Source organism: Megascapheus bottae, chromosome 4 (genome assembly GCF_031878675.1).
Source record: "Megascapheus bottae isolate mThoBot1 chromosome 4, mThoBot2.hap1, whole genome shotgun sequence".
NCBI lineage: Eukaryota > Metazoa > Chordata > Mammalia > Rodentia > Geomyidae > Megascapheus > Megascapheus bottae.
In genome coordinates, this window is record NC_143512.1 from 41,708,662 (window position 1) to 41,734,191 (window position 25,530).

General features: G+C 36.3%; 1 protein-coding gene across 3 annotated transcripts in view; it reads left to right on the forward strand.

Annotated features, from left to right (window-relative positions):
- Srek1 (splicing regulatory glutamic acid and lysine rich protein 1) overlaps positions 1-25,530 on the forward strand; it is a 38,872-nt gene extending 13,342 nt beyond the window's left edge. The window contains exons 2-12 of one of the 3 annotated variants that reach the window (XM_090331760.1): positions 3,191-3,314; positions 3,600-3,715; positions 4,803-4,967; positions 5,367-5,545; positions 6,583-6,713; positions 7,521-7,635; positions 13,946-14,065; positions 14,389-14,757; positions 19,195-19,290; positions 22,339-22,483; positions 25,017-25,530. In XM_090331760.1, coding sequence (XP_090187886.1) covers positions 3,653-3,715; positions 4,803-4,967; positions 5,367-5,545; positions 6,583-6,713; positions 7,521-7,635; positions 13,946-14,065; positions 14,389-14,757; positions 19,195-19,290; positions 22,339-22,483; positions 25,017-25,166 — 1,533 coding nt within the window. In that variant the 5' untranslated portion in view covers positions 3,191-3,314; positions 3,600-3,652 and the 3' untranslated portion in view covers positions 25,167-25,530. Of the gene's footprint in view, positions 1-2,909; positions 3,315-3,599; positions 3,716-4,802; positions 4,968-5,366; positions 5,546-6,582; positions 6,714-7,520; positions 7,636-13,945; positions 14,066-14,388; positions 14,758-19,194; positions 19,291-22,338; positions 22,484-25,016 lie in introns of those variants that run through there. The other 2 variants (XM_090331759.1, XM_090331758.1) reach the window with 2 other exon arrangements.

The following is a 25,530-nucleotide window of genomic DNA, read 5'->3' on the forward strand; positions in this document are numbered from 1 at the left end:
TGCTCAAACATGCCATTGAAAATAAAATGTACTTTCATTATACTTGTCTAAATATGACCTCTTTTTTGTTGTTGCGTGCATTTCAGATTTCTTTTTATAAATGTTAACACTTAGAAAAGATAAAGTCAAACATAACAGGTGTCAGCCTAATCATCAGTCATAAGTTTATGTCCACATTTTCTGGTAGATGGATTTTGACTATTAATTTGGTTTTGTATGTTTTCTCTATGTGATATTTGTGCATTATTAGATGACTAGACTGGCCAAGGCAGACCTGTTACACTTGCCTGAGTTAGGCATTGTTTGCCATGCCACTAAACCTGCCGTCAAGTGAAACCTTCATTGGGGAAATGCGATCGGAGTCTGAACCGCAGAAGATGGACGCCCTGTCTCTTGTTTTTTATTGTTTTACTTTAATTTCATTTCTTTTTCTTTATTTTGTCCCTTTTTCTTTTGTTTTTGTTTTTGTTTTGTTAAATCTCTTTCACTTTTAACTTGTGAGCTGGTTTTCCAGTTCTTTGTAAATGGTACTCCATTAAAAGTTCATAACGTATTGCAAATTATGTGGGGAGATGATTAACAGAACTCAGCCTTAAGATAAATTTTCATGCAGTAAGTTATAGTCTTGTGAAACCCAGTGTGAGTCCTAATTGGTGTTTATAGTTTGATGAGGTACATTTTGTTTTTGAACTATTAAAACACTTTAAGAATCTAAGGAACACTTCTAATCTCATTGCACTGTTTTGTAAGTTTTCCCCCTAGTCTGCAACTCTTAAAAAAACAATTGATAGCTTCTAATGTTTAATGTGTTCCCCTAAAATTCAGGCATAAAATGTCATCAAATAAAATAACTAAATTTTGTACATAACATTATCAAAAGAGAGGAAAGGTTTTTTTTTTTTTTTAGCTTCCTTATTTCATGAAGATCTTTTCTTACCCTATGTGGAAATAGATATTTGAGCGACCATTGATTATTTGTGTATATACTGTTTGCTTGAATTTTTTGTTAAAATTCTTTAGAGTTTATTAGCTTTTAAATGGCTTCCCAAGTTAGGATATATATTTGATTATTATTTTTTTTAATTTTTTTACTTTTTAATGGTCCTTGGACTTGAACTTGGGGCCTGAGCCCTGTCCTTGAGCCTTTCTGCACTCATGGCTAGTGCTCTACCACTTGAGCCACAACACTATTTCCAGCCTTTTCTGGCAATAAGAGTCTCATAGATTTTACCACCCTGCCTGGGCTGGCTTTGAATGGTGATCCTCACATCTCAGTCTCTTGAGTAGCTAAGATTACAGGTATACTGGCATCTTGCTAGGATTTATATTTTAATGATGTAAGAGAAATTGTCCTCACACCCCACTCAGCTTTCTTTGAAGAGTACAATCTGGGAAAAGTAACTTGTTATCTTACAATTTTATATACTCTGACAACATAGAGGATATATTTTATATAAAGAATTTTATTTTGGAAGTTAAGGAATGGTCCTTAAATCAAATTTAAGTACCTTAAATCAAATTTAAGAAAACTATCAAATTTATAGTTAATTTTTAGCAGATTTAAAACATTTTTATTTTTGCATTCATTTCAGATTTCTTTTTATAAATATAACACTTAGAAAAGATAAAGTCAAACACAATAGGTGTCAACCTAATTATCAATTATTGCTATCATGGAAGGCAGTAAGTGTTTGACAACCTGTGGATATGTTTTAAAGCTGGAAGTGAGATTTCATAGTACTAAGTTATCAACCTTTTGTTCCATTGAGTATCCTTTTTTGTTTGTGAAGTCTATACATTTCTTTTTAGGTAGTTTGGCATATTAATTGGCAAGTAGCATTAAATTTGTCACATTATTAGATTGGAATGTTTGGGTTTTTTTAAGGTACAAAAGTTAGGGTAATAGAAGTTTGCATCTCAGGACCCAAATTGATTTATCAGAGGTACTTAGGTTTTACAAACAATTTTTAAAATACCTATTACAACAGATAAATGAACGTAATATTTATATAAATAGTATAATATATATGGTTATATAGATACATGTGTAAATATAAGTAACTAATACATATAAAATAAGTTATATATTTCACATCTTCAGTAAGGCCATTTTGTTTCTTTTTATGCATGTTAATTTGCATTGAAATAACTGTCTTTTGAAATTAAAGTAACATAAAATTAGTACTGTAATGTTAGAAAATAGGCAATTGCTACAGCTACTAAAATTTATTCTGCTCACTAGATGAGATATGGCTATTACTTAAAGCAAGTTTGTAATTCCACCATGAATTCTATAATGTTTAGATATTTACCTCTGTGCCACTGGTTGTTTTAGACAGGATTTTGCCACTGAAACCAGGCATGGTGCTTTTGAAAATTTATTAAACATATTTTAGCTTAGTGTAATTTTTGTACACTGTTCTAGAATACTTTTCATGATTTCATAATGGGAATACATAGCCAACGACTGCATGAATAGTTCTAAACAAACATGTAGTCAACGTTTTAAAAATATTTCCTTTGCTAAGAAGATAAGGAGAATGTGAAAGTTTCAGTATCAGATTTAATTTATTATAATTGAGCAATTGAACATGACAAATCATGAACTTATTTTGGAGTAAATTTAATTTTTAGATTGTAGGCTTTTCCCCCCTTAGTTTCTAGGATTATTTTAGTAACACTCTTGTTATTAGTCAATTAAAATGTTTATAAGCAAGATAATACTAATCTTCCAATGAGTATCCATAAGTTGTTTCTAAAAGTTAATATTTTAAGAAGTTTCCAGAGACTTAAGCAGTTTTTTAAAATTCTCATGCAATTTTTTAAAAAATATTTTCTCAGGCCTATTCTGTAGAACTGGATTCTTTTAAGTATCAGATATGTATTCTTAAAGATATGCATTCTTAACTGAATGATGTAGGCTTCCTTCTAAACTGAAGCTGATGGCATGAAGTAGGTTTTTATATTCATCTGTTTGAAATTGAATCTTTTGGAGAGTAATCCTAATTATTTGCACCACAAGTAGGTTCAGTGACAGGATAGAGGCACTCATTAAGGAACAAATTCAATTCGCACATATTTGTTTTTTCTTTTTCTTTTTTTTTGACTAATTTGGTTATTTGCCATTTCTGGGGATTAAACTTTAAAAAATGTTCTTCTTTTCTGTATCTGATGTTCTGTGTGCTATTAGTGATGCAGCCAACACGAACGGTTGTCATGTGTAACACAACTTTCGATCACCGCGAAAACACCGTCCTGGGAAAGCCTCCATGCTTGATATCGTTTGGTTCATGAACATTAAGTTTCCAGTACAGGTGACCCATAGCTCAAAGTGTTAAATAATTGTCTACATTATTCAATTTTTAAAATAATATTCCATTAATGAGATTGTTAGTATTTGAAGTTTTGCTCACTTTTTATTTTTCCTAGTAGTGCAGGATAAAAGGAAAGACTTAAGTTCTTATTTATTTCTTTATACGGATCTGATAGATTCATTTATTATTATTATTTTTTTAAGTGCCAGGGTAATTGTAAAATCGTAGTGTAAAGTTGGTGTGGTGTTTCTGCCTTTCCATAATGTTTGGAACTTGCCTCTACAGGTAAAATTCCAGAGGAATCCAAAGCCCTCTCTTTATTGGCTCCTGCTCCAACTATGACAAGTCTGATGCCTGGGGCAGGATTGCTTCCCATACCAACCCCAAATCCCTTGACTACAGTAAGTACGATAAGTAGTCATCTAAGAAAGAAGTCAACATTGAACTATGTAATCGATTAATTTCCACTTTGGATCTGTTTTATATTTTGGCAGTATTGGACATTGAACTGGAGCCTTGAGCTTGTTGCCTCTTTTTGTTATTAAGGGAGAGGATTCAGAATTACTTAAATTTTTTCCCATATGTTATCACTGAATTGAGCTAGCTTTGGATTATTGCTGAAGTGACTTGGAGAGTCATTTAAATTTGAGAACTCAGGTAGACAATTCATTAGAAACTTGGTTATTGAAAGTCAGTTCATGAAGACAAAATCCATTTTAAAAGTATATGATGATTGGGCCGGGAGTTTGGTCTAGTGGTAGAGTGCTTGCCTAGCATGCACGAAGACCCGGGTTCAGTTCCTTGGTACCACATACATAGAAAAAAGCCGGAAATGGTGCTGAGGCTCAAGTGGTAGAGCTTCTAGCCTTGAGAAAGTCCAAGGACAGTGCTCAGGCCCTGAGCTCAAGCCCAGGACTGGCAAAAAACAAAACAAAACAAAAAAACGTATGTGATGACTGGGTGCTGGTGGCTCATGTCTGTAATTCTAGCTACTCAGGAGGCTGAGCTCTAAGGATTCCTGTTCAAAGTCAGCCCGGCATGAAAGTCTGTAAGAAAGTCTGTGAAACTCTTACCTTCAATGAACCACCAGAAAACCAGAAGTGGTTCTGTGGGTCAAAGTGGTGGAATGCTAGCCTTGAGCTGAAAACAGCTTAAAGACACACTCAGGCCCAGAGTTCAAGCCCTAGGACTGGCAAAAAAAAAAAAGAGGAAAAAAAATGTGATTAAAGTATTTCTTGTACTTAGTGTTACATTTCTCCTAGGTAGTTCTAGTATCTAGCAATACTGCTTATGAAACTTTATAGAATATAACTAATGAGAATCAGTTTTTCATTTTTGGAAATATACATAGTTTGAGGTTAGAAGTCTTTAGTCTCCATTCTTGTGAGGTTATTCCATTCTTCTCAAAACTATAGAGTAATAATTTGGACACAAATAGAAAATATAGAAAATGTAAGTTTTGTGTTTCTTTTCTTTATATCTATACAGCTTGGTGTTTCACTAAGCAGTTTGGGAGCTATTCCAGCAGCAGCACTAGACCCCAACATCGCCACACTTGGAGAGATCCCACAGCCACCACTTATGGGGAATGTAGACCCTTCTAAAATTGATGAAATAAGGAGAACAGTCTATGTTGGAAATTTGAATTCCCAGGTAACTAAGAAGAAATCAAGTGCTGTAGTTGCATTTATTCTTTTTCTTAAAAACCTTTTCAGTTGATAAACTAATACTTACCTAAGCCAAGCACCCATGGCTCATACCTACTTAGTCCTAGCTACTCAGGAGACTTAAGATTGGCGAAGCATGGTTCTAAGCCAGTCTGGGCAGGAAAGTTCATGAGTCCTCCCTCCAATTAACCACCAAAAAGCTGGAAGTGGAGCTGTGGCTCAGGTAGTAGAGCTGTGGCTGCACTAGCTTTGAGCACAATCAGAGACATTCCCCGGGCCCTGAGTTCAAGCTTTAGACCAGCACCAACAAAATAAACAATATTTGCCTGATTTTTTTTTAAAAACAAGAATGCATCCCACTGAAGTATTGTTTTTGTTTCCTCAGACAACAACAGCTGACCAACTACTGGAATTTTTTAAACAAGTTGGAGAAGTGAAGTTTGTACGGATGGCAGGTGATGAGACTCAGCCAACTCGGTTTGCTTTTGTGGAATTTGCAGACCAAAATTCTGTACCAAGGGCCCTTGCTTTTAATGGAGTTATGTTTGGAGACAGGCCACTGAAGTAAGAAATCCTAAACAAAGAAATTTTAATGGTCTTTACAATTTTTTAATTATATTTTATGTAATTAAGGCTTTTTTTTCTTTTTAATAGTAATTATCAATTTGTGGAAAGGAAGACTGCTAAGTATAAATCAAATACATGACATTTTAGCCTTTATATTTCTAATATGTTTGAAGATGTTTATTTTCTCACTTTAAGGTTTGATTTACTATTTATAAACCCTATGTAGTTGTTTTGGGTCTTTATTTAGTTTAAGAATTCATGTTGGTTGTAGAATAGGACTGGATACTAATGAGCAGGTTAACCTGAGGATGGAACTACAATACTTCCTGTAATAAAAATTTGGTAAATTCAAAATCCAAGAAAGAAAATAACATTAAGTGTACTCAGCAACATTTAATGACATTTTGCCATTTTGTATTTGTTCACCTCCTTGTTTGTAAAAGTTTAGTGTGGTCTTTCATGTACTTTAGAAATTGTATTTCCTGCAGATTATTAAGGCAATTAATGATTGTCTCAAGTTATTTGGTTTGAGGAAAAGTTTGCTCTTGCATCATAAATAGCTTTTTGTAGTGGGTGCTCATCTTAGTGTGGAGGGGACGTAGGACATATCAGGTTCATTTTCATGTGTCAGAGAAGCCACTCTTGTTTAGTAGAAGTTTTATCAGATGCCTCCCACATTTGAAGTGGTTCTGATTCAGCTATGGGACCAGGTTGATGGGCACAGTATTCCCTTCATCCTGTCCTAGCTTACACGGGTTACCAACAAAATCATATCTAGAAGTGATTCCATTTTAATATTGATATCGCAGTTAACATAATTCTAAGGTATGCAGAAGAAAAGTTTTCTTTTTCTTCCTCTTGGAAGTTGAGGATAAAAAAATGAATCTTGATTTTGAGGCCAATTTAGGTTACTCTACTTAGCTTTGTCATTCATAATGTGCTTCTGAGATATACTCAGATTTCTAAATATGTATAACATTTTTGTCTCCTGTTTCACAAAATGTATTTGTGATACATTAATATTTTTAATTTAGAATAAATCACTCCAACAATGCAATAGTAAAACCCCCTGAGATGACGCCTCAGGCTGCAGCTAAGGAATTAGAAGAAGTAATGAAGCGAGTACGAGAGGCGCAGTCATTTATCTCGGCAGCTATTGAACCAGGTAAGGCCATAACCTTGTTACATAGGTTGTAGTTTAAATATCATAGAATCTTAGACCTGGAAGGAATTGTAGAAATTGTATTGTTCAGTTCCTTCATTTTATCATTGAGAAGACTGAAACTCAAGAAATAGTAAGTGGCTTGCTCAAAGTAGTATGAACTGACTTTTCTTATAATACTAAATTAAGGCACAGTAGTTAATTAGTTCTTTATACTTTTTGAGCAAAAATCAGTGTCCAGAATTGATTTGCCTGAAAGCAAGGTATGAATAATATTGTGAGACTAAAAAAGGAGAGTAAGTACACTAAAAATATTACAATTAAATGGGTTTACTTTCTTTGTAAATTTTAATTCTAATGCTAGTAAAGGGAGACTTTGGTTTAGAAAATGCACAGATAAGTTTTAGCAAGGTAAAGGAATCTATTCTGAAAGTGTTTTTACCTTTGAGTAGATTTTCTGAATTAATAATTCATACTTAAACTTCAATTTTAGCAAATAGAGGAAAGACTTTAAATTCACTGTCATAGGAATACAGACGTGTTTTAATCATACGTTATGGCAGCAACAAAATACTACGAACAGCTGTTTATAATCATCTGGTTTATATGTACTGCTGCAGGGTGGCTGCACTCAACGAGTTTATGCAATGACTTTCTTGGATGTTTCTGAAGGATAATTGCACAGGAGGAGGATGTGCAGAGAGTAGGCCCCTTGCACTATATATGTGGTACATTCCACTTGTGCCTAATTATTAACTGGGATCTTTAATTGTTCTGAGCTTACACTGCAAAGTGGTTTTTTCCTCCCAGAGTCTGGAAAGAGCAATGAAAGAAAAGGCGGTCGATCTCGTTCCCACAGTCGCTCAAAGTCCAGGTCTAGCTCAAAATCCCATTCTAGAAGGAAAAGATCGCAATCAAAGCACAGGTAAGAATTTCTTAACACCGTATGTGAATATTTCCTTTCAGTTTTTATTTAAAATAGGATTTTATGAAGTTTTGTCAAATGTAAGAATTCAGAATGAAATTGTAAAGTGGTGTTTATCTGAAAGTATAAGTTGCCATTAACTATTGCTGTGATTATTATAATACTATAGTAATAATGGAACTTTGTCTAATAATTTTAACTGAGGTTCAGTTTCTATCTGAAGATGCTAGGTTTCTTTTTTTTTGTCTGTCCTAGGGTTTGAACTCTGGGCCAGGGCACTGTCCCTGAGCCCTTTAGCCCAAAACTATGGCTCTGCCATGTAAGCCACAGTGCCACTTCTAGTTTTCTGATGGTTAATTGGAGATAGGAGTTTCACGGACTTTTGTGCCTGGATCTCAGCCTCCTGAGTAGCTAGAAATACAGGCATGAACCACCAGTGTGCCAGGCTAGATTTTTATTTTTCTTAAATGAGCCTTTACACAAAAGTGGCAGTTACATTCTTATCTGGAAACAAGAGAGCATGTTTAGTGGCTATTGCAAAAATTAGTGTTCAAGCTGCAGCTGTTTTGTCATCTTTTCTTAATTCTCTTCAGGACTCTTAACTGGGGACTATCACTCCAAGTCTTGTTTCAAGCAGGGTTTTTTTTTTTTTTTTAAATTTTGTTTTGTTTATAAATCTTCAGTGCTATGAGTCTTATGAGCACTTTATCAACCTTGGTGCTTTGGGGGATAAGAGCTTCCTCTGTGCACTTTTAGACATGAAACTTCAGAGCAAGTTGAACCTTGATACCAATGTTGTGCTATGTGTAAGCTCTGTTTCTGTCATGTTGATTCTCTTTATGGTCATGGCTTTGGCATTTACATTTTCTCTTTATAACCCATCACTGATTTGTGTTTGGTGCAAGGGAGACTTCAAAATGTAAACATGAGTCATATATTTGTGATCTTCCAAAGATGTGTAAAGGGCTGTTGAAATGTGAGAGTGTAATGAGGCTTGGTTGCCTGTCATGCGTGCTACTTACACTCATGTCTTCAGAGAAAGAAAAGTATATGTATGTAAATTGTGTGCAGTGGAGGTCTAGAGGAAGATGCTGAGGATACAGCCTTACCTGCAAAGCTCAGTTTAGCTTTTCAAGGAGATTCAAACAATGCGATAACAAATTATGTTCTCTTTTTGTTTCTTCTGACTACTTATACTGATGTATACTTTTGTTACTATTAGTTTCAAAAATCTTTTGGTATCTGGTTTTTTAATCTCTGAGCTCTTATAGTAAGGCAAGTTGAGGATCAAGGGAAAAGGACAAATAACGTTTTATGTAGAAGGAATAAGGCAGTACAGCAGAAGCCAGAGTTGGAGAAGGAAAGTAGAACCAGAAGCACTTTGGTTTGAGATCATGGATATTTCTGTACATTGACAAAATACGTGGTAGATGGGGGCTAGGTAGAGAAATTAATGAAATACATAATTGTATTAAAGTATTACTTTTCTGAGGGGAAAAACAAAAACTAATGTCTTGTCATTTTGAAGGATTGATATAAAAGGAGAGCCAAGCTCCAAAGCTGCAAAAAAATCTAAAGCTTGATGATTAACATTTCTGTTAGTTTGATAATCACTGCCTGTAGCTTATATGTCCTTTTTAATTGAGCCCTACATTTTATCGCTTATACCATAAGCACATACGTGTGTGAACTCAAGAGCTTTTTACGCTCTTGCTTAGCCTTTTCATTCAAGGCTAGTATTCTACCATTTTTGAGCCACACCTCCACCTGTAGTTTATTGGTTTCTTAGAAGTAAGTCTGTAGAATTTATTTTTGGGGGCTGGTTTTGGATTTCAGTCTTCAGATACTTTCTATGTATTAGATACCTTTTTTTTTTATTAACCAGTCCTGGACCTTGAACTCAGGGTCTGAGCATTGTCCTTGGGCTTTCTCAAGGCTAGAAGTCTACCACTTGAACTGCAGCACCACTTCCAGCTTTTTTCTATGTACGTGGTACCGAGGAATTGAACCTGGGTCTTCATGCATGCTAAGCAAGCACTCTACTATTGGGCCAAACTCCCGACCTGGGATACCTATTAGAAGATAGTTCTTGACATATGTATGTCAAGTGTGTGTGTGTGTGTGTGTGTGTGTGTGTGTGTGTGTGTGTGTGTGTACACATATATTCTTTTTGGTCAGCATGTCTTATTTTTACATATACATATAGAAACATGTGTAGTCTTAAATATTCCTGAACAGATGCAAAAGAGGATGCATTCTCTTTAAAAGAAAGGGAAAAGCTCTTACTGAAAAAGATTAGATGTAAGGATCTTAATCTGGAAGGAGCCTTTTAGGCTCTAGGAATCAGGGATAGTAACATGCCTTTCTTGGCTTCCCCTCCCCTGCCAGAGATAGCTAGAATTCTCAAGTCTTGCTCTTATCCACTAGACCTAGCAGGGGTCTTGGTCCTGAGCACATCCTTATCTACTTTTTCGACATCTTCCAGTGCTTCTACAGCTGTTCTTCACCAGGCACAAAACCACTCCCATGTGGGAGCTCACAAAGTTTCTTTCATTCAATAGAATTCTAGTTCCTAGAAAGGGGAGAAGATGTAGTGAAGGTTAGATAAGAGGCACTAAAATACCCTTACATATGTTCTCATGTTCTACACTGTAGTAGGATGGCTTTAATGTACATTTATTATACCCTTTACAAAGAACTAGAGGAAATAGAATGTTGAATTCCCGTTTGATCACTGCACATTATACAAGTATTAATTTATCATATTGTGTCCCACAAATGTGTAAACTTCCCTAGCCATTGTTCTCTTTTCATGTTCTTTCCCCTTATGGTGGTAAGCAAGAGGAAGATTTTCCTTGTAATGGTATTCCTTGGGAAGTATGTTTCTTCTTTGTTCAAATTTTGGTACATGTTTTCTTTAGAGAGAACGTGTTAGAAAAGGTTGGAAGTACTATGTTGTGATTTTTTTTTTCCCCTTTCGTGTGTGTGTGTGTGTGTGTGTGTGTGTATGTTGTCAGTCCTGGGGCTTGAACTCAGTCCCTGAGCACTGTCCTTGGGCTTTCTCAAGGCTAGAGCTTTACCACTTGAGCAACGGCATCATTTACAGCCTTTTCTATGGGTGTGGTCCCAAGGAATTGAACCCAGGTCTTTGTGCATGGTAGGCAAGCACTCTTACCAGTAGGCCAAACTCCCAGCCCCGTGTTGTATTATTATTTTTTTTTTTTTGCCAGTCCTGGGGACTAAACTCAGGACCTGAGCACTGTCCTTGGACTTTCTCAAGGCTAGGGCTCTACCACTTGAGCCACAGCATCATTTCTGGCTTTTTCTATGTGGTACTGAAGAATTGAACCTGGGTCCTCATGCGTGCTATGCAAGTACTCTACCACTAGGCCAAACTCCCAGCCCGTATGTTGTATTTTTAAGTACCTTTATAGACCAGCATGGGAACGATAAGACATTTATTTTACTATATTTTAGTGAAAAGGAAATGAACTTTATTGGAACATAACTGTAAGTTATTTATAATTTAAAAGTACAATTTTGCAAATTAAGGCTAGGCGTGGTGGTTCATGCCTGTAATCCTAGCTACTCAGGAGGCTGAGATCTGAGGATGAAGGGTTCAAAGCCAGCTTGGGCACAAAAGGACCTGAGACTATTATCTCCAATTAACCTCTAGAAAACAGGAAGTGGAGCTTGGCTCTAGAGTAGGGCCGGGTAGCCTTGAACTGAAGAGCTCAGGGACAATACCCAGGCCCAGGGGTAAGGCAGTAGCCTTAAGCTGAAGAGTTCAGTGACAGTGCCCAGATCAAGTTCAAGCCCCATGCCCCACAAAAAAAAACAAAAAACAATAACAAAAAAATTTTTTGCACATTACATAGACTGAAAAAACTACTAGTGATAATGCATTTTGTTTATCTTTGGCTAGATTATATCTACTCTTGATTGTATTTATTTAGCATTCATAATCAGAAAACTGTTGGTAGTGAACTAAAGCTATGACAGTATTTAATGCCGACACTGGGCAATGGTTTTTCAATTTTATAGATATAAATGGTGAAGTAAAAAGTAAGTGATTGGTACAGTAGCTTATGCTTAGTTTTTTGTTTTTAAAAAAAGTTTCAAGTCAGGTGCTGTTGGCTCACACCTGTAATCCTAGCTACTTGAAAGTCTGAGATCTGAGGATTATGATTAGAAGCCAGTTGAGGAAGAAAAGCCCAGGAGACTTTTAACTCCAATTAAGCACTAAAAAAGCCAAAATTAGAACTGTGGCTCTAGTAAGTACATAAAAGCAAATATACTTTAAAAGATTATTGTATATTACCTAAGGTTTGGTGGCTCTCACCTATAATCATAGCTATTCTGAAGGCTGAGAGCTGAGGATTTTGGTTCAAAGCTAAGCCTGGTGAGAAAAATCTGTAAGACTTTTTTATCCAAATAACTTACTAAAACTGGAAGTGGAGTTATGTAGCTCAAATGGTACAGTGCTAACCTTGAGCCAAAAAAGGACAGCATCTACGCCCAGAGTTCAAGCCCCAGGACCAGCATCAAAAAAAATGAAAAACAATGTGATATGAAGTAATTGGGGTATGGCTCAAGTGGTAGAGCATTTACCTAGCAAGAACAAGACCCTGACTAAGTTCAAGTCTCAGCACTACCAAGAAAAAAGAGTATCAATATTTTTTATTGAAACTATGTAATAGACAAATTGTTGAAAATTATCTGTAGGGAAGTAAATTTTGACTAAGAATATGTTTAAAGGGATTTCGTTAATCACCAGTAGCTTGAGTCTGTAATCCTAACTATTGAGTAATTTGCTGTCTGAGGATTGCAACTCAAACTGAGCTCTGCTGGCAAGTCCATAAGATTCTTTCCAATTAACCACCCAAAAAACACCCAGGTAGTGTTTATGGCTAAAGCCATGAGCCCTGAATTCAAGGCCCAGGATTAGCACAAAAAGAAAATTCAGCCGGGAGTGGTGGCTCATGCCTGTAATCTAGCTACTTTGAAGGCTGAAATCTGAGGATTGCAGTTCAAAGCCAGCACTAAAGACCAATTAGCCACTTGAAAACCAGAAGTGGCACAGTGGCTCATGGGGTAGGGGGGGTGGCCTTGAGCTGAAGAGCACAGGGATAATGCCCAGGCCCAGGGTAGGGCGGTAGCCTTGAGCTGAAGAGCTCAGGAATGGTCCTCAGGCCCAGAGTCCAAGTCCCATACTGACAAAACAATACAAAAAAAACCATACAAATAAGATTTAATTAGTGATAATCATGTTTCTGGTTTTGTAGCATGTCACAAACATTGTTATCTATATGTTTCTTTTATAGATATTTAAATTATTAAAAGCATAACCATCAATAATAATAATGCTTTGAATTTAAAAATCTTTAAGCATTTACTCTGTAAGTCTTTTTTTTTTGCCAGTCCTTTGGTTTGAACTCAGGACCTAAGCATTGTCCTTGCACTTTTCCTCAAGGCTAGTGCTCTACCACTTGAGCTACGACACCACTTCTGGCTTTTTATTTGTATGTGGTACTGAGGAATTGAACACAGGTCTTCCTGCATCCTAGGCAGGTACTCTACCACTAGGCCAAACTCCCGACCCCTTCTCTGTAAGGTTTTAGGCAGTTTTACTGCCTAAAAAGGATCAGGTCGAATCCTCATGACTCCTATGGGAGCTCTAGGTGAGAATCTTCATAGGTACTAGTCAGAGCTCAAAGCCAGTATGTGTGTGTTTATGTCAGAGCTAAGTTTTAGGGCTATATTGTCAAGACTCCAAAACTGGTGAGACTGTTTACTTTGTTACTAAAGCTGCGTGTTTCTATTTTGTTAACATTTATTTAATAGTGCCTAATTATTTTCCTATCTCACCGTTGCTGAGTACTGAATTTCCTTCCACATTCTTCTAGTATACCACCATTTATAGAAATTTTTGAGCCATGAAACTCCCCATCAAGATGAATCATAATCAAATTACAAGCAAACCAACAGTTTATGGTGTGAAAACTTGGGCCTCTAATGTGAAACATCTATTATTTTGCTGGAAAAGGAAGTCTTACCTGAATATATCTACTTAAGTGACATAAGAAATAGCTATTTGATCCTTTGTTTTACATATTGAAGCATCTGGGGAAATTTCCAATTAATAAGCTTATAGTAATCTGACTAAAGTGTTATATAAGGGAGGTTTAAAAACATTAATACTATTAGGGTAAATTTTTACATTGTCTTATTTGAAAGACATTATATTGTAACTAGTACAGTTGAAGTTCTAAATATAAGTTTTGATTTCCTAACACTTGTTTTTCTTCAGAAGTAGATCCCATAACAGATCACATTCAAGACAGAAAGATAGACGAAGATCTAAGAGTCCACATAAAAAACGCTCAAAATCAAGAGAGAGGCGGAAGTCAAGGAGTCGTTCACGTTCACGGTGAGCTTCAGAGAAATTATAAGTTGATGGTTCCATTTATTAAAAATCTGTTGTGGATTTCATTTACAGTGAAAGAAATAAACTTTTTTTTGATTGTCTTAGTAATCTAGGATTCATATTGATTGCCACTTATTTGAATCTGATGATCATTGTGACTCATGAGGTTTCCAAACTAACTCAGCTCGGTAATCACTTCATTTAGATCTATGTACACCTGAGTTATATAGAAATGTATATGTAGTGTTTGTAGCATTATACATGATTCTATGTTGGTAGGGGTAGAATTGTTTTAGTTGTGAATTTATTTCTGTTTGCTTTTCAAGGGACAAGAGAAAAGATACACGAGAAAAGATGAAGGAAAAGGAAAGAGTTAAAGAGAAAGATAGAGATAAAGAAAGAGAAAAAGAGAGAGAAAGGGAAAAGGAACGAGAAAAAGAGAAGGAACGGGGCAGAAACAAAGATAAAGACCGAGACAAAGAACGGGAAAAGGACAAGGAAAAAGATAGAGAGAAAGAGCGGGAAAAGGAACATGAAAAGGAGCGAGACAAAGAAAAAGAAAAGGAGCAAGACAAAGAAAAGGAGCGTGAAAAGGACAAATCCAAAGAGATAGATGAAAAAAGGAAGAAGGATAAGAAATCCAGAACACCACCCAGAAGTTACAATGCCTCAAGACGATCTCGTAGTGCCAGCAGGTTTGCTAATGATTATTAATATTTTTCACTAAGGGGTTTGTTAATTGCCAGTGGAAACATGTATTTTTAATCAAAGAGGAAAAGATAAACTGAAAATGGGACCAGTCTAACGAGGGAACATTTACCCTAATGCTGCAGGACTGCATCTATGGGAAAGGAAAGAGGTGATGTTGGACGACATTATTGAAAAGTTTTAGTTTAGTTTTTTTTTTTCTGCAGTGCACTATTTTAATTATTTCCCTAGAGGATAGGATGTCAGGGTAGGTATTCAAAAAAATATTAGAATTTAAATGATCTATAACTATATATAAAATATTTATGTATATAAATTATGAAATTAGGGCATATATAACTAAATTGAACTATCGAGCTTCTGTTTTTCTTTGGACTAGCTTGGTAAATTTTAACAGGCAAACATAATCTTTTAGAGTTGTGTCAGAGTCATCTGAGTTATCTTTTTTTCTTTTTTTTTTTGGTGGGTCATGGGGCTAGAATTTGGTCTGGGCTCTGTCCCTGAACTCTTCAACTCAAGGCTATCGCCCTACCCTTGAGCCAAGCCCCACGTCCCCATTTTCTAGAGGTTAATTGGAAGTAAGAGTCTCTGGTACTTTTGTGCCTGGACTGGCTTTGAACCTTGATCCTCATATCTTCGCCTTCTGAGTAGCTAAGATTACAGAGTGAGCCACCATGTCCTCCCTAAGTTATCTTTTGTGTTGAGCAGTAACACTGAAATGTTGATTGTCCTTGGTCAGTTTTAAGCCTAGATGTTTTCCTTAGAATCTTTCAGTTTACCAGTAGGTACACTGCCATCTAGTGGTAGCACGTTGCTACAGTCAGGCCAGACTAAATAACCTTATCATAGTTACTGAAACCTACGAAACCATGACTATAAAATGGACTTTCTTAACTTACTAAGTTATCTCATAAAAATATAAAAAATACAGCAAATATTAAGGATGAATTTCCATTGAAAACAGTTTGAGATAAAGGAAGATGTTTCCTGGTTTTAAAATTTGTGCTTTTATGGTTTATTATTGTGATTTAATTAATACTAAAAGATAAGAGGTAATGCCAGACTTTTGTTGGGTGCTTTACTATGTGCCAAATACTGTGTCTGCTGACTTTTTCATGTCACATTAGTTCTCACACAGAAAACATAGGATACTGAAGGTTAGAGAAGGCATTCTATGTGTTCCATATTTTAGTATCAGAAGAGTAATTTTTTTTTTTTTGGTTAGGTGTAGAGCTTGAACTCGGGGCCTAGGCACTGTCCCCGTGGTCTTTATACTGAAGACTTTTTCTTACTAGAGACAGTAAGCTTGAGAATTTGTAACCAGTACTTTGTACTTGCTTTTAAAAATAGAAACAGTACAGTACTATATATATTACATCACTCAAAATAGCAGATTACTACTACAGTGCAACACATTGAACCAAAGAAGAAAATTTAACTCCCTTTGCTGTGGGAGTTTTGCGTTTGGTTGTGCACTTAAGCTATACTACAGTAGTTTTATTCATTGTCATGCATGCCTTTTGATGTGATGATTTCAGTGTTACCTTTTACAGTAACAGATGCTTTATATTTTTTCAGTATTTTTGATTGGCCATTTTAAGTCTTGGATAATTTAGAAAATTTTGAATGGATGAAATTACTATCAGTCATTATTCTGCCAAGAAATAGAAGAATAGTGCTAGGGGTGAGCTCAGTAGAAGAGCACTTGCCTACCTATCATGCAAAAGAGACCCTAGATTGAGTTATCAGAACTAGGAAGAGAGGAATGTTTATTGAGAGCACACTGTGTATAGAATTCTGCTTGATTCTTTTAGTAATAATGTTGTCTGTAACATAAAGGCTTGAATTACTATCTTCATTTTTCCACTTCATACTTCATAGTTATGTTTTCAAAGCTCTTAAGATGTTTGGTCTTTTAAAACATTACCACATACACCACAAATAAAAGCATAGTTTTAAATTTTACCAATGAAAAATGAACGAACAGTAAGAACTTGAATTCCATAGAGTTGACATGTATCAGTTCAGTGCTCACTGATTATCAGAGCTTTTTATCATGAGGTCAATAATATATAGATTACTCATTTCATAAATATATCCTCACACTTCATCTTTTGAATTATAGGTATAGTAAAGGTCATCGTTTCTAAATTAAGCTTTAAAATGAAGGTACTTAGCATGTGTCATTTGTTAATATGTTAAGCAAAATAGTATTGATTTTTAAATTTTTTGGTGAGTGCTGAGGTTTGATCAAGGCTTCACACCTGTTAGAAAAGCACTCTTGCCTCCTGAGTTACATCTCCAACCCTTTTTTCACTATTATTTAAAAATTAAAATAAAAAATGTTATTTATTTTTATTATTGTAAAGGTGATATACAGGGGTTACCGGTTCATAAGTCAAGTAATGCATACATTTCCCTCCCTTTTCATTTATTTTTTAAAATTTTACTGGTCTTGGGGCCAAAGCTCTGGGCCTGGCAGCTATCTCTGAGCTTCTTTTGCTCAAGTGCTAGTGCTCTACCACTTGAGCCACAACAGCTAGTGAGAAGACTTGTACCACTTCTAGATTTTTCTGAGAAGTTTATTGGAGCTAAGAGTCTCACAGACTGTTTTTGCTAGGGCTGGCTTTGAACCATGATCCTCAGATCTCAGCCTCCTGAATATCTAGGATTACAGTCTGAGCCACTGGCATCTAGCTGAGGACATTAGTTTTTGGACATTGTTACCCCTTCCTTTGCTCTCATCCAACCTTTTTTTACTCTGATTACTTTTCAGATAGGATTATGATTTTGGTTCAGGTTGGCCCAGACCACAATTCTCCTGTTGGAATAGGTCTCTTGAATTTTTCTGCCCAGGATGGCTGGCCTGGATCTTTGTTTCTCCCAATATTTGCCTCCCAAGTAGCCACAGCAGTTTTTAATAAGCACTGTGACCCTACCTATTTGGTAATTATTTCTTACCTTACCATATTTAGATCATAGATATTAGCTATTTGTGCACTGATTTTTAGGTTGGTAGACAGCAATAATGGTGGTAGGCAAGAAAGACAATTTCTTTATAAAACAATTTACATACCTTTTTTTGAGATATCAAATACTAGTTCGCATTTTGTAAACTTATCTTTCAGAAAGGAGTTTGTTCCTTTGTTAGAGATAATCCACAGAGGGGCAGCAAGGAGCTTAGTTAGATGCATGACAAAGGACCTGAAGGAAAAGCATTGAATTATTAAGAAAAATAGATTTAAGTTGAAAAAAATGAAACATTGTTTAAGTGTAACATAAAAATGAGATTCTATACCCCTTTTTTAATATGAAATCTTACATGGTGATTCTGTACATCTGTAAAATTTATGGTTTATATTTTAACCTTCATTAAAATCAGATAATAGTATGTGCTTATAAGGAATGTGAATTTAACTGGCCTTTAAGGAGGCTTGAGGTGTAGCTTAGAGGTAAGGTATTTATCATGCATTTCACTCATAGCAGCAAAAAAAGGGGAGGGGTGGAATTAAAGTATATATAAAAAGTATACATAAGGAGTAGTGGTGCTTTTATGAAGTTCCAGCACTTAAGAGGTTAAGTTTGAGGCTAATTTGGGATCTATCTTAAGATCCTGTCTAAATTAATAAACAGGCTTCTGGGGAGTACTATTTATTTGAGAATATCAAGGCCTCTTTTATATATGTACATATTTAAAAAAATTTTTTTGTTGAATGCTGGTGGCTCATGACTGTAATCTTAGCTACTCAAGAGGCTGAGATCTGAGGATCACAGTTCAAAGCCAGCTCAAGCACTAAAGAACGTGAGGCACTTATCTCCAACTAATCACTAAAAAACTGGAAGTGGGGCTGTGGCTCTAGGGGTATGGCGGTAGCCTTGAGCTGAAGAGCTCAGGGGCAGTACCCAGGCCCAGAGTTTAAAACCCACAACCGACCAAAAAAAAGTCTTGTGAGACTATCTCCAGTTAACTGCCAGAAAACCAGAAGTGGCACTGTGGATCAAGTGGTGAGTGAGTGCTAGCCTTGAGCCGAAGAGCTCAGAGACAGTACCCAGACCCAGAGTTCAAGGCCCATGACCACAAATAAAAAAGTTTAAGGCAGTGCCAGGTTTTGAACTTGGCACTAGGCTTACATTCTGCCAGTCCTTTCAGTCCTGATCTGCATTGATTATTGAGATAGAGTCTTGCCTATTTTACTCTTGCTGTCATAGCTTGGATCACAGTTACATGATGCCCAGCTACTAAGTGGGAAGGGAATCACAAGTGTATGTCAAGCTAGGCCTCAAGTGATCTGTCTCCCAAAGAACTAGCATTACAGTTATGAGCCACTGGTGCCCAGCTTGCTTTTATAGTTTTTACCCTTTTTAAATTTTTTTCTATTTTTACACAATTGTGAATTTTTAAAAATGACATTTCTGACTTCCAGGGAAAGGCGGAGGAGGAGAAGCAGGAGTTCTTCCAGATCACCAAGAACATCAAAAACCTTAAAAAGAAAATCTTCTAGGTCTCCATCCCCTCGGAGGTAGGTTGAAAACATGTGCTAAAGAGGAAGGAGAAAATTAAAAATTTTTAAGTTTTATATTTTCAATGAGTAAAACAGTTGCATTTTTTAAATGTTTTTTATTGTAATTAATAGAAGGGTTACATTATATTCACCAGATAGAAGGTACATTACTTCACAAATATTGATACCCTTTCTTATGTCATGGTCCCCATTTCCCTCTCCTCTCCTCCCACACAACTTGATTTCCCCCTTCCCTCTCCCATTTCAAATAACCCACTATGCATATATAAAATATATCAGATGACAAGGTGAAATATTGTTACAATATGAGATAACCAAGGGACAATAAAAGAGATGAGAGATAACATAGTACATTAAGGACAACAATCACTCATTATATGGCTTTTGTTTCTTTATCCTGGAGGTCCTTACAGTTAATAAAAAGGTTTTATGTGGAGCTGAGAGTTTGCCTAGTGGTAAAATGCATGACTAGCGTGCACAAAGGTCTGGGTTCAATTCCTTGGTACCGCATATATAGAAAAAGCCAGAAGTGGTGCTGTGGCTCAAGTGGCAGAGTGCTAGCCTTGAGAAAGCCCAAGAACGGTGCCCAGGCCCTGAGTACAAGTCCCAGGACTGACAAAAAAAAAAAAAAAAAAAAAAAAGATTTTATGTGTTTTAAAATATTACTTTGGGCCGGGAGCTTGGCCTAGTGGTAGAGTGCTTGTCTCCCATGCATGAAAACCCGGGTTCCACTCCTTGGTACCACATACATAGAAAAAAGCTGGAAATGGTGCTGAGGCTCAAGTGGTAGAGCTCTAACCTTGAGAAAGCCCAAGGACAGTGATCAGGCCCTGAGTTCAAGCCCAGGACTGGCAAAAAAAAAAAAAAAAAAAAAGAAGGTAAAGGATAATGCATGGGCCCTGAGTTCAAAGCTCACAACTGTCATACAAAAAAAAATTGCATTGATTTGTATGACAGTGTCTTCATTTATTGTACTAAAAGGGGTCTTTAATATCTTTGTTACAAATTAATGAACACATTTGGGCTTAACATTACATAGGAATGCAGGAAAAATTTCTCAGAAAGGTTTTATTCTGTAAAATTAATCATTCAAACCTATATATGGACTTATTTCTTGGCTCTCCTGTAGACCTTTGATTCTTACTCTAGTATCACATTTTCATGTATAGTTTTGCAGTCATTTTGAAATCAAGAAAGGTCTTCCAGCTTTTTCTTTTTCTTTTTAATGATTGTTGTAGCCTTTTGCAGGTCCTCAGGATTCCATGTGAATTTTAGGATGAATTTTCTGTATCTGCAAATAGTGTCATTGGGACTTTTTTCTTTCTGTAATGGGGTTTGAACTCAGAGCCTCTCACTTGTTGGCTGGAGCTATACCACTTGAACCACGTCTCCACCCATGGTTTTTGCTTATTAGGCCATGGAGTCCTGTAGATTTTTCTGAAAGGACTGGCTTCAAGCTCTGATTCCTTCCATGTCTGTTTCCTAATTAACTCAGTTTTACAGGCTTGAGATACCAGCACCTGGCTGCTACTGGGATTTTAATAGTGATTGCATTGAGACTATAGATTGCTTTTTGTTGTATTTTAATCTTAACAATATTTAAATCTTCTAGTCATAAACATGAAATGTATTTATGTCTTTCAACACTGTTATCTTTTCCTGTGCAGTTTTTTGCCTCTTTCACCAAGTTTTTATTTCAGCCTTTTTTTTTTTTTTTTTTTTTTGCCAGTCCTGGGCTCAGGGCCTGAGCACTGTCCTTGGACTTTTTCAAGGCTAGAGCTCTACCACTTGAGCCTCAGCACCAATTTGGCTTTTTTCTATGTATGTGGCCAAACTCCTGGCCCTATTTCAGCCTTTTTTGTCTTCAGTTATTTTTCAAGTCTTCTCCTATCCTTTCCCCTTCCTCTCCCCTTCCCCCTATGTCTCAGACGGCCCAAAAGAAGCATGTATGTCTGTCTAATCACGTACCTAATAACTTTGTGGCCTTTGGGTCAGATGTTCCCTGCAAGAAGGTTAGGTTTGAGCTTCCATGTCTTTAGTGGTCATTCAACCTGGCTTAGAAGCTACATCTGGTTCTTTATCTTTGTTCTTCCTTCTTTAATCCATTTTATTCCTATATTGCTTTGAAAAAATGCATAAGAAAACACTGTACAATTACTTCTTGATATCTGTGGGTGATTGTATCCCGGATTTCCTGTGATACCAAAATCCAAAGATGCTCAACCTTTACATGAAGTAATGTATTTATATATGATTTATGTAACTCATGTGTATTTATATCATTTATAATGCTTAATACAATGAAGATGGTTTTTATCTTCAGGAATTATGACCAAAAAAAAGTCAGGGCTAGGAATATTGTTCATTGGTGGAGTGTATCTTCTTAGTACCACCAAATAAAAAAGCTATGTATTTAGTACAGTTGCAACTTTTTTTTCCCCCCCAGTCCTGGGGCATGAACTCAGGGCCTGGCACTATTCTGAATTTTTCTCAAGGCTTAGATTCTACCACTTGTATGGTACTGGGGAATGGAACCCAGGGCTTTGTCCATGCTATGCAAGCACTTTACTACTAAGCCACATTCCCAGCCCAAGTGCAATTTTTTTCCCACATATTTTTTTTTTTTTTTTTTGCCAGTCCTGGGCTTGGGCTCCCACACATTTTTGATTAGTTAATTGAATCTGTGAATTCAGTTGGATTTCATTGGATCCTCAGGTACAAGCCAACTGTAATTGGTTTTATTTTTATCCTTACCCCAGTAGAGAAATAAACCTTGAAATTTTGAAAAGTAATCAAAATTGACAACATGTGTCATATTTTCTATGAGCACCTGGTGGTTGCTGCAAAATGTTTATCTGTAAAATGGGAATTGTGCTAAAAAGTGCATATCAGATAATAGGTCCCTATCCTTTTTTTGTCAAACCACTTTAATAGGATCATTTATAGTGCATTATTTTAGAGATATTGTGTTAGATGAGACCATTTAGTCAGGAATATAATAGATACTTTTTAAGATTTAATTGACATATATGAATGTTCTTCCAGCCGAAACAAGAAAGATAAAAAGAGAGAAAAAGAAAGGGACCACATCAGTGAAAGAAGAGAAAGAGAGCGTTCAACCTCTACTAGGAAGAGCTCTAATGACAGAGATGGAAAAGAGAAGCTGGAGAAGAATAGCACCTCGGTTAAAGTAAGGAGCAATCAGGTCCTGGGTACAGAATAACTGAGATTGTTTTTCATTGTGTAGAAGATTTTTTCAAAAGCTTTTTGAAGCAACAGTGCCTTGTATATTGTTAGTTGTTAAATACTGTTAATATTTAAAAAATTTTTAAGATTAAATTGTAAAGAGAGAGTATTGATGCAATTGTATTCCTTTAGAGAATTCAGAAAATGGCATACTATAAGAAAATTTAGAAAAACCTATATAGCCAGGGCCAGGAGTATGGCCTAGTGGTAGAGTTGCTTGCATAGCATGCACGAAGCCCTGGATTTGATTCCTTATTACCACATACACAGAAAAAGCCAGAAGTTGGTTCAAGTGGTAGGGCACTAGCCTTGAGAAAGCTTGAAGATAGTGCCCAGGCCCTGAGTTTGAGCCCTGGGACTGGCAAAGAAAGAGAAAGGGCAGTGGGGGAGAAAGGGAAAATCTAATGAATATATGCGATTTATTTATATTGTTAAGATTTCTTCCTAATGCCATTTTCTTCAGTGTGTTAATTTCCACAAATTTGACAAGACTTTCTGTAACTGCTTTTGTAACATACAGCTAGTTAGGTTTGTTGAATTATATATCATTGGTGAAAACCATTTTCTACCAAACAACTTTTTTCTTAGATATTTTATATACTTAGGATTATCTATTACATTACTATCTTTAAGGCATATTTATACTTGGAAATCATGAGTTCTAAAATTGTATAATTTTTATTTACTCTCATTAATGGGGGATTATTGCTAACACAAGTGGTGTCTATAGTATCTATTGAATATGTACTTTGTGCCACTTATTCTTTGGGCTCATTTGATTCTCATTTAAGCTGAGAGCAGAATTCTGCCTATTCTAGAATAGTCTTTCCTAATAGGATTTTCTCCATTTTATCTTATTTTTGTTTCTCATAGCATATTTGGAAGCATTTTTGGGCGGAGGAGGAGGCAGTCCTGGGGCTTGAACTCATAGCTTGAGCACTGTCCCTGAGCCTCTTTGTGTTCATGGCTAGTGCTCTCACACTTGAGCCACAGCTCCACTTCCTGTTTATTCTGAGGAGTATATTGGAGATAAGGGTCTCACAGACTTTTTCTTTTTTTTCTTCTTTATTCCCTTCCCTTCCCTTCCCCTCCCTTCCTCTCCCCTCCCTCCCCTTTCTTTTTTTCAATGGGTCATGGGGCTTCAACTCTGGGCCTTCAGCTCAAGATTACCACCCTACCCCTTGAGCCATAGTCCCATTTCCCATTTTCTACTGATTAATTGGAGCTAAGAGTCTCACATTGTTTAGTGCCCATGCTGGCTTTGGACTGCAATCCTCAGATCTCAGCCTTAGTAGCTAGTATTACAGGTCTGAGCCTCCTGAGCAGCTAAGATTATAAGCATGAACCACTAGCACCCAGCTGAAAGTAGTTTTATTGTTTCAATAGATACATCTCTTGTTCTTCAGTCTCTGGGTAACATTTATTCTGCACTTGGAATTTTTTTTTTAATTGGATAATGTACAGAGGGCTTACAGTTACATTCATCAGGTAGTAGGTGTATTACTTCTCACACATTGATACCCCTTTTCATGTTTTTGTTCCCATTTTTCTCCCCCACCCCCTCCCACTCATCTTGTTTTCCCCCTTCCCTTCCTTACTTCAAATAAATAAATATCCAGGTAATAAAGTCAGATACAGTAACAACATGGGATTAACCATAAGTGCAGGAAAAGAGAAGATAAATAACAACAATCACACAAGATAAAGTTCTTGTTTCCATATCCTAAGTTCATTTTATTTAGGCTCATCCCATCCTATATGACCTTATGTACATAGGTTTTGAGCTATTTGTAATCCTCTGCAAGGAGAGTCCTGGATTACACTTGTAATTTTTGTCTCATGTATATATTTTTTTGAATTTCCATGTATTGCCCAGCTTTTGTAGAAATCAAAAAGGGCAAATTGAAATGTTTTTGCATACTTTTTGTATGTGTACCAATCCTTGGGTTTGAACACAGGGCCTGGATACTGTCCCTGAGATTTTGTGGTCACTGCCACTCTACTTTCAGCTTTTTGGTGGTTACTTGGAAATAAGCGTTTCATGGACTTGGCTGCCCAGGCTGGCTTCACATTGTCATCTTTAGATATAGCCTCCAGTGGGGGCCGGGAGTTTGGCCTAGTGGTAGGATGCTTGCCTAGCATGCATGAAGACCCGGGTTCGATTTCTTAGTACCACATACATAGCAAAAAGCCAGAAGTGGTGCTGTGACTAAGTGGTAGAGTGCTGCTAGCCTTGAGAAAATCCAGGGACAGTGCTCAGGCCCTGAGCCCAAGCCCAGGACTGGCCAAAAAAAAAAAAAAAAGATATAGCCTCCAGTGGAGTGTAGCTACTATTATAGGCATGAGCCATCAGCACATTTGCATTTTTAGTGGAAGAAATGATTCCAGTTTATTACTTTACAAAAGATGAAGTTACATTATTTAGTGAAAATAGGCAGATTGAAAGTAGTAAATATGCACTTTAATATTCATTATAGGAGAAAGAGCACAATAAAGAACCAGATTCAAGTATGAGCAAAGAAGTAGATGACAAAGATGCACCAAGGACTGAGGAAAGCAAAGTACAACAGAATGGAAATTGTCAGCCAAATGAAGAGAGCCTCACTACCAAAACAGAAGTGGTATAGAACTTGTGTACCTTTCCAGTCAATGGTGAAATAAAATCCAAAGCTTTCCATTCTCTCAGCAAGGTGTAAACAGCAAGGAAACCCAATGAAGTATAAAGATAGGCACTAACAGCTTCTCCAGCTCTTAGTTGACGATATATACATCTTGTTACTGAGTAAGAAAATAAAGCATGGACAACATGAAAATTCCAGATGTTTCCCAACTCATCATCTAAAATCTGTGCATTTCCATGGTGGCTGACACACTTGTCGTGTGGTTTGTTAGTGTTGCCAAGAACCATTACAATCAAACATCACAGACTGAACTTTGTATTTCCCTAAAGACTTGAGATAAGCATTGGATACTCTCTTTAAAAAAAAAGAA